We start from the raw sequence: 9,574 nt of genomic DNA, 5'->3' as shown, positions 1-9,574 counted from the left end.
AAGAACACTTGTACGGCTTCTCACCCGTGTGTATTTTTTGATGCCTTTTCAGCGCCGATAACCAGGGAAAATCTTTGCTGCATACAAAGCACGTGTTGGGGTTCTTTCCCTTATGTATTCTTTGATGATCCTTCAAACCTGTCAATTGGGGGAAGGCCTTGTGACACACCGAACACTCGTGTAGGCCCTCCCGCATGTGACTTCTCTGATGTTTATATAAATGGGATGAACGTGTGAACGCTTTGCTGCACAGAGAGCACTTGTAAGGTTTCTCACCGGTATGTATTCGTTCATGTTGATGTAAGTGTGATAATCGAGTAAACTCATTGATGCAAACAGAACACTTGTACGGCTTCTCTCCCGTATGTATTCTGTGATGCCTTTTCAATGCAAAGAGTCGAGCGAAAGCCTTGCCACACACAGAGCACTTGTTCGGCTTCTCGCCCGTGTGTATAATTTGATGATGTTTTAAACCAGTCAAACGAGTAAAGGCCATATGACACAAAGAACACTTGTACGGCTTCTCACCTGTGTGTATTATTTGATGACTTCTCAGCGCTGATAAGCAAGGAAAATGCTTGCCACATGAAGAACACGTGTTGCGTTTCTCTTCAACGTGGATTCTTTGATGATCCATCAAATCTATCAATTGGGGGAAGGACTCGTAACACACCAAACACTTGGTTAGGCCCTCCCTCATGTGAATTGTTTGATGTTCATATAAATGTGATGAACGTGTGAATGCTTTGCCGCACAGAGAGCACTTGTAGGGTTTCTCGCCAGTGTGTATTCTTTGATGGTATTTTAAAGCGGTCGACTGAGCAAAGGCCTTTTGACACGAAGAGCACTTGTATGGCTTCTCTCCCGTATGTATTCTGTGATGTCGTTTCAATGCCGAGAGTCGAGCAAATGCCTTGCAACACACCGAGCACGTGTTCGGCTTCTCGCCCGTGTGCGTTTTTTGATGATATTTTAAACCAGTCAAATGAGCAAAGGCCTTACGACACACAGAACACGTGTATGGCCTCTCACCGGTGTGAATCTTTTGATGCCTTTTCAGCGCTGATAAACAAGGAAAATCTTTGCTACACATAAAACACGTGTTGGGGTTCTTTTCGTCGTGTATTCTTTGATGATCCTTCAAATCTGTCAATTGGGCGAAGACCTTGCAACACACTGAACACTTGTACAGGTTATCTTGCATGTGAATTTTTTCATGTCGATACAAATGTGACGAACGAGTGAATGACTTGCTGCACACAGAACAATTGTGTGGTTTCTCTGGTAGCTCGCCGGTGTGCTTTCTTTGGTGACATTTCAAAGATGATGATCGATAAAATGCATTGCTGCACAGAGAGCACTTGTACGGCTTCTCGCCAGTGTGTCTTCTTTGATGTTGATATAGATGTGATGAGCGAGCGAATGCTTTTCCACAAAGAGCGCACGTGTTTGGCTTCTCGCCAGTGTGTGTTCTTTGATGATATTTTAAAGCGGTCGACTGAGCAAAGGCCCTTTGACATGAAGAACACTCGTACGGCTTCTCTCCCGTATGTATTCTATGATGCCTTTTCAATGCCGAGGGTCGAGCAAACGCCTTGCCACACACCGAGCACGGGTTTGGCTTCTCACCCGTGTGTATTATTTGATGATATTTTAAACCTGTCAAATGAGCAAAGGATTTCTTACACACAGAACACTTGTACGGCTTCTCCCCTGTGTGTATTTTTTGATGCCTTTTATATGATGAGAACAAGGAAAACACTTTGTTGCACACGCAACATATGTGTTGGTTTTCACTTGCTTGTGTCTTCGGCAGAACGTTTACAAAACCATTGTGATAGTCGCTGTAATGCATGCGACTGAATTTGTCAGTTTCTTGACAGGAGGTCTTTGTCATGTGCTCATTGGAAGAAACGTCTGTATTGCACAAATGGGAACAGTTAGAACTGCAAACTGGTTTCATTTGTTTCTCTGCAAAGACATTGACAAAGAGCATCAACAAATCACAACCACAGTGACACACAGCATGCTTGAAAAGTATCAAGCTTCAAATCTGTAAAAAGGGGAAAGCTACATATTAAGCATTCCAAAAAGGGCTCAATTTTAGAATTACCCATATTACCCTGCAGTTATTTACTATTTACAGCAGGAACAATACCTAATGTCCCTTTATGTCAGTATTTGTGGATGTTTTTTTTTTGTAGGATTTTGTAGGATTTCATTTGAACACAAGAAACTAGAAGGGCACTCGGAAGAGCACATACCTCCGCCACGCAACGCCTGATGCACGAGAACATATCGGGCCCAATACATTTTTGAGATATCGTGCTATATATCATTTTTGGTCCTATCTCTCAATGGTGAAAAATCACTTTAAAAATTAAATAATTCTCGTATCCAGATCCAGATCCGGATCTTCACCAAAATAGAATAATTTCTTCCTTGTCAGACACCCAACCTGTCCACCAAATTTCATTTGAATCCGTCGACAAATTTTGAGATATCGTGCTATATATTAGTTTAGCCCTATTTCTCAATGGTGAAGAATCACTTTAAAAATTGAAGTAGTCGGATCTGGATTTTCACCAAAATCTACTCAGTTTGTCCTTGTCACACACCCAAACTGCCCAGCAAATTGCATCTGGATCCATGCACTTTTTGAGATATCCTGCACACAAACAAACAAACAGGCAGAGAGGGGTGAAAACATAACCACCTTCACCTTCGTTCGAGGAGGTAATAAAAGTGTTGATTACTCTAAGCATTGTCAAACCTTGATTTGCAACCTTATTCTCAAGTGTGAAGTTGAACTCGTAGGGTTTTTTTCCCCCCTTCTGGCAATGGCATTGTATATTGTAAATAAGAGTGAGGAGGAAAATTCCTTGACAAATTCTTGAATATCCCTTGAAAAATAAAAACTATTCAACAGCCAAAAAGGTTTATGTCCATAGCACAATTGAGTATTGCTATCTCCTATATGAGCTGGTGAGATATCATGCTATATATTGTTTTTGGCCCTATGTCTCAATGGTGAAGAATCACTGAGAAAATTTAAAAATTCTCAGATCCAGATCTGGATCTTTATCAAAATCTAGTAGTCCTTATCACACACTTAACCTGTCCACCAAATTTCATCCAAATCCATCCACAACTTTGTGAGATATTCTGCTCAGAGACAAACAGATAATCAAACAGACAGCGGTGAAAACATAACCTCCGTCCACCTTTGGTGGCGGAGATAATGAAACACGTCATGTGATGTTGGGTGTGTGTGCACGTGCTTGCCGCTCTGCTTACCTTTGAACAGCTGAGCAACATTACTTGGCTCCCCAGGAGGAAAATCACACGGTTCCTGCTTTATGCGCTTATTGCTCAAGGTATCCTGGGAAGTTTGAATAAAATTGTTTTGGTAATTTTCTGTCTTCACTGGATGAGCGCCACCTGTAAAATAATACTTCATACTCAATCACAGGAAAGAAAGGATGAATGATTGAATCCACACTAAAAATGGAATAAAATACAACATGGTTAAAGCTCTGACAAAACACCAGCAAGAGACTTGGAAAATGACCAAAGACAAATGTTTCACCTTCTTCGTGCTTACAACTTAGGAAATTAATAAACATTTTATTCTGCTCTGTCAAAAGACTTAAAATACACTATTTCTCCCAACATTGAAAGAAAAATAAGAAATGAGTTTTCTTTATTTATCCAGAACTTTTCAGGATTCGGGCTGGGAGGATAGTTTATCAGTTCGCACACTGGCATTTAAGCTGTTAAAATAACAAATAATGTTTTAACGTGAAAGGAAATGAGATGAACAAATGATTTTCTTTTAAAATGACGTGAATTGACGTGGACAAATGATTGTTTTAAAATTAAATCAACAAATGATTGCTTTTTTTTTTTTTACAATGAAAATTGAATCAGAGAAACAAATGATTTCTGTTTTACAATGAAAAATTGACTTTAACAAATACACAACAGGCATATTTAAGGCTATTTTCACTGCGAGAGTGGGGTTAGCCTGACATGGACAAATGATTATTTTAAAATGAAATGGGAAGAACAAATGATTTTCTTTTAAAATTACATTAATTGACTTAAACAAATAATGACTTTAAAATGAAAATCGACAAATGATTGCTTTTTTACAATTAAAAATTGAATAAGAGACAAGTGATTGCTGCTTTACAATGAAAAACTGACTTTGACAAATCTTTTTTAAATGAAATGGAATGAACAAATTATTTTAAAATGATGTGAATTGATGTGGAAAAATGTTCATTTTACAATTAAATGGGATGAACAAATTATTATTTTAAAATGACATGAATGAACATGGACTAAAATGAAATGGGATGAACAAATTATTATTTTAAAAAGATGTGAATTGACATGGACAAATGATTGTGTTTAAAATTGAAATCGACAAATGATTGCTGTTTTTAAATTAAATTCAACAAGAGAAACAAATGATTGCTGTTTTACAATGAAAAACTGACTTGGACAAATGATCATTTTAAAATGAAATGGAATGAACAAATGACTATTTTAAAATTACATGAATTAACATGTACAAATGATTATTTTAAAATGAAATGAGATGAAGAAATGATTTTAAAATGAAATGAGATGATGAAATGATGATTTTAAAATGAAATGAGATGAAGAAATGATGATTTTAAAATGAAATGAGATGAAGAAATGAGATGAAGAAATGATTTTAAAATGAAATGAGATGAAGAAATAATGATTATAAAATGAAATGGAATAAACAAATGACTATTTTAAAATTACGTGAATTAACATGTACAAATGATTATTTTAAAATGAAATGAGATGAAGAAATGATTTTAAAATGAAATGAGATGATGAAATGATGATTTTAAAATGAAATGAGATGAAGAAATGATGATTTTAAAATGAAATGAGATGAAGAAATGAGATGAAGAAATGATTTTAAAATGAAATGAGATGAAGAAATAATGATTATAAAATGAAATGGAATAAACAAATGACTATTTTAAAATTACGTGAATTAACATGTACAAATGATTATTTTAAAATGAAATGAGATGAAGAAATGATTTTAAAATGATATGAGATGAAGAAATGATTTTAAAATGATATGAGATGAAGAAATGATTTTGAAATGAAATGAGATGATGAAATGATGATTTTAAAATGAAATGAGATGAAGAAATGATGATTTTAAAATGAAATGAGATGAAGAAATGAGATGAAGAAATGATTTTAAAATGAAATGAGATGAAGAAATGATGATTATAAAATGAAATGGGATGAACAAATTATTTTAAAATGACGTGAATTAACGTGGACAAATGATTGCATGTAGAAATGAAAGACAAATGATTACTGTTTTAAAATTAAATTGAATACGAGAAACAAGTGATTGCTGTTTTACAATGAAAAACTGACTTGGACAAATGATTATTTTATAATGAAATGGAATGAACAAATTAATTTATTTTAAAATGACAAACTGATGTGGATAAATTATTATTTTAAAATGGAAAGCAATCAGATGAACAAATGAATGTTTTGAAATTAAATCAAATAAAGAAATGATTGTGGTTTTGAAAGGAAATAAAATGAATTGAGCTGAGCAAGTGATTGGTGTGTTAAAATGGAAATTAAATGATACTAGTGCGGGCCCGTAGGTGCGGGCCCATAGGTGCCTGCCCGTATGTGCGTGGCCATATGTGCAAAAAAACAAACAAAAAAAAAACAACTTTCAAACCACGTGCCAGAAACAACCACACAGGCCGTTCCTTCGCTCTCGCATGGCCGTACGTGCGTGCCCGTAGGTGTGTGCCCGTACGTGCGTGGCCGTACATGCGTGGCCGTACGTGGATGCCCGTACGTGCGTGGACGTAGAAGAACGACATCAAACCTTGAAAAGGCACATATTCAGGTCCCCAGCGTCAATTGTGACATCATATCAAACGAAGAATAATAATTGTGACGTCAATATGACGTCATAGCACCGCGTCCTGTCATTGGTTGGCAAATAAATGGCCGTAACTTGGGAACCGCTTGTCCGATTAATATCAAACCTTGAAAAGGCACATCTACAGGTCCCCAGCATTATTGCTGGCAAGTTTCAATTAGATCGGACCAGTGGTTGTTGAGAAACAGCGGTCGCAGACACACAGACACACACACACACACACACACACACACACACACACACACACACACACACACACACACACACACACACACACACACACACACACACACACACACACACACACACACACACTGCTGGAATTATAAATAGACTAGTACGTGCCCTGAAAAAAAAAATATAAAAAAAAAAATAAAAAAAAAAAAAAATAATAATAATAATAATAATAATAATAATAATAAATAAACCACACAGGCCGTTTCTTCGCTCTCACGTGCCCGTACGTGCGTGACCCGGAAGTTCGATATTATTCGCAGTCACGATAATTCGCAATTTATTTTTAATACCCAATTATTCAATTAGTGCCAACATATTTTACCTTTTCGCACGTCGTGGCAAGGAAAAACAAAAAGAGAAGAGAAGAGAGAGAAAAAATTTACTTCCTGGTTCGGAGCATACCAGCTCACTCTGATGTTACCGAAATTTATACACCGTCTAATATGAAAACTATCATAACTTGGGCCATTGTGTTTATCTATAAATGCGCATAAGAAATCGAGAAATTATTAGAATACACGAAGTCATCACTCTCCGGAAGCCCATACGTTGTAACCATAATGGGGAACGCGGCTGAGGTTCCCTTCCCCATCGGCCACGCCCACGCAATGCGTCTTCCCATTGGTTGGTAAATAAATGTCCATAACTTGGGAAGCACTTGTCCGATTAATATCAAACCTTGAAAAGGCACATCCTCAGGTCCCCAGCAATATACCTGGCAAGTTTCAATTAGATCGGACCAGTGGTTGTCGAGAAACAGCGGTCACACACGCACACGCACATGCACATGCACACGCACACGCACACGCACAGAGAGATTGCTGGAATTATAGATAGATGAACAAATAAATGTTGTTTTAAAATGAAATGGGATGAACAAAAAATTTTTGTCTACAAGGACAAGGCTTGTGGAAGAGCTCAAAAATAAATATAATTCGGTCAGACCACCAACTTTACTGTTTGGTGAAGTTTCATGATGATTGGTTTAAAATTGTGAGCTATAGGTAATTAAAAGTGAGCGGATAGACAAACAAATGGAAGCGATCAATATACTTGTCAAAAAAATTTTTTTGACAAGTAACAAACAGACAGACAGATAGGGGTGAAAACATAACCTCCATCTACCTTTTGGTGGTGGAGGTAATAAATTGAAATGAGTTGAAGAAACTATTGTTTTAAAATGAGGTGAATTGATGAAAACATGGTTGTTGTTTTAAAATGAGATGAACCAAATTTTAGTTTGAAATAAAGTTGCATGAATAGAGATGAATAAATTATTGTGTTTTTGGAATGAGATAAAATGAACAAACAATTGTTGTTTTCAATGGAAATTAAATATGGTGACGAAATGATTTTGTATTGAAAAGAAAATGAACAAATAATTGTTTTATGTATGGAAAAAAAAAACAATGGACCCCAAGTGAAGGTATGGACCGAAGTGTCATCAATATTTTCCATCCCCAGTACTACTACTACTACTACTACTACGACTGAAACTAATCTATCTATAATTCCAGCAATCTCTGTGTGTGTCTGTCTGTCTGTCTGTCTGTCTGTCTGTATGCGACCGCCGTTTCTCGATGACCGTCGGTCCGATCTGATTGAAACTTGCCAGGAATATTGCTGGGGACCCGCGGATGTGCCTTTTCGAGGTTTGATATCAATCGGAGGAGTGGTTCCCAAGTTACGCCATTTATCTGTCGACCAATGACAAAACACGGTGCTATGACATCACGAATGACGGCAGAATTAATGTTTATTTATTTTTGCACGATTGACGTCACAATTCTTCTTCTTCGTTTGGTATGACGTCACAATCGACGCTGGGGACCTGAGTATGTGCCTTTTCAAGGTTTGATATTAATCGGACAAGCGGTTCCCAAGTTACCGCCATTTATCTGTCAAGCAATGACAAGACACGGTGCTATGACATCACAATTAATGTTTATTTATTTATTTATTTGTTTATTTATCTATGACCCAAGGTTTGAACTTTCCCAAGGGAAAGAGCTGTTTCCCAAGGGTTGAAAGCTGGTTTTCCCAAGGTTTTCCCAAGGTTTGAATTAATTGTAGTGCTTCGTAGACATTTGTGAATACATTTACAGAGAGAGGGTGAGAGAGGAGGAGGGAGAGAGGAGGGTGAGAGAGGGGGGCAAGAGAGGGGGGCAAGAGAGGGGGGCAAGAGAGGGGGGCAAGAGAGGGGGGCAAGAGAGGGGGCAAGAGAGGGGGCAAGAGAGGGGGCAAGAGAGGGGGGCAAGAGAGGGGGGCAAGAGAGAGGGGCAAGAGAGGGGGGCAAGAGAGGGGGGCAAGAGAGGGGGGCAAGAGAGGGGGCAAGAGAGGGGGCAAGAGAGGGGGGCAAGAGAGGGGGGCAAGAGAGGGGGGCAAGAGAGGGGGCAAGAGAGGGGGGCAAGAGAGGGGGGAAAGAGAGGGGGGAAAGAGAGGGGGGAAGAGAGGGGGCAAAGAGAGGGGGCAAGAGAGGGGGCAAGAGAGGGGGCAAGAGAGGGGGGCAAGAGAGGGGGCAAGAGAGGGGGGCAAGAGAGGGGGCAAGAGAGGGGGGCAAGAGAGGGGGGCAAGAGAGGGGGCAAGAGAGGGGGCAAGAGAGAGGGTAGGGAGAGAGAGGGGGGAGAGAGAGGGGGGCAAGAGAGGGGGGCAAGAGAGGGGGCAAGAGAGGGGGGCAAGAGAGGGGGCAAGAGAGGGGGGCAAGAGAGGGGGGCAAGAGAGGGGGGCAAGAGAGGGGGCAAGAGAGGGGGCAAGAGAGGGGGCAAGAGAGAGGGGAGGGAGAGAGAGGGGAGGGAGAGAGAGGGAGGGAGAGAGAGGGGGAGGGAGAGAGAGGGGAGGGAGAGAGAGGGGAGGGAGAGAGAGAGGGGAGGGAGAGAGAGGGTGGCGAGAGAGAGGGAGGGAGAGAGAGGGAGGGAGAGAGAGGGGCGGGAGAGAGAGGGGCGGGAGAGAGAGGGGCGGGAGAGAGAGGGGCGGGAGAGAGAGGGGCGGGAGAGAGAGGGGGAGAGAGTGGGGAACGGGAGAGGGGGGGTGAAAGTGGGGGAGGGAGGGAGGACAAGGGGTGGGGGGTGCGAGAGAGAGGGGGTGTCACAATTCTTCGTTTGATATGACGTCACAATTTACGCTGGGGACCTGAGTGTTTCCCAGGTGTTTCCCAAGTTATGGCCATTTATGATACGGTTGGTCCGATCTAATTGAAAAAAAAATGCCCCAATCCAGTCGTCGTTTACGAGAGCGAAGGAACGAAGCTGCACATACTGGCACGCCTCACCCACGAGAGAGGGTACTGACACGAGAGAGGGGAGAGAGGAGGGGTGGGGGAGGAGTGGGGAGAGAGGGGGCGAGACTAGGGGGGAGGGAGGGAGG

General features: G+C 40.4%; 1 protein-coding gene across 1 annotated transcript in view; it reads right to left on the bottom strand.

Moving 5' to 3' along the window:
• LOC147009312 (uncharacterized) overlaps window positions 1-9,574 on the bottom strand; it is a 79,779-nt gene that overhangs the window by 10,007 nt on the left and 60,198 nt on the right. Inside the window, 2 exon segments of the mRNA XM_085861749.1 lie at window positions 2-1,971; window positions 3,298-3,441. Coding sequence (XP_085717875.1) covers window positions 2-1,971; window positions 3,298-3,441 — 2,114 coding nt within the window.

Source organism: Eptatretus burgeri, chromosome 17, assembly GCF_056783735.1.
Source record: "Eptatretus burgeri isolate ZD-2024b chromosome 17, Ebu_testis_v1, whole genome shotgun sequence".
NCBI lineage: Eukaryota > Metazoa > Chordata > Myxini > Myxiniformes > Myxinidae > Eptatretus > Eptatretus burgeri.
This window is presented reverse-complemented; position numbering and strand designations above follow the sequence as displayed.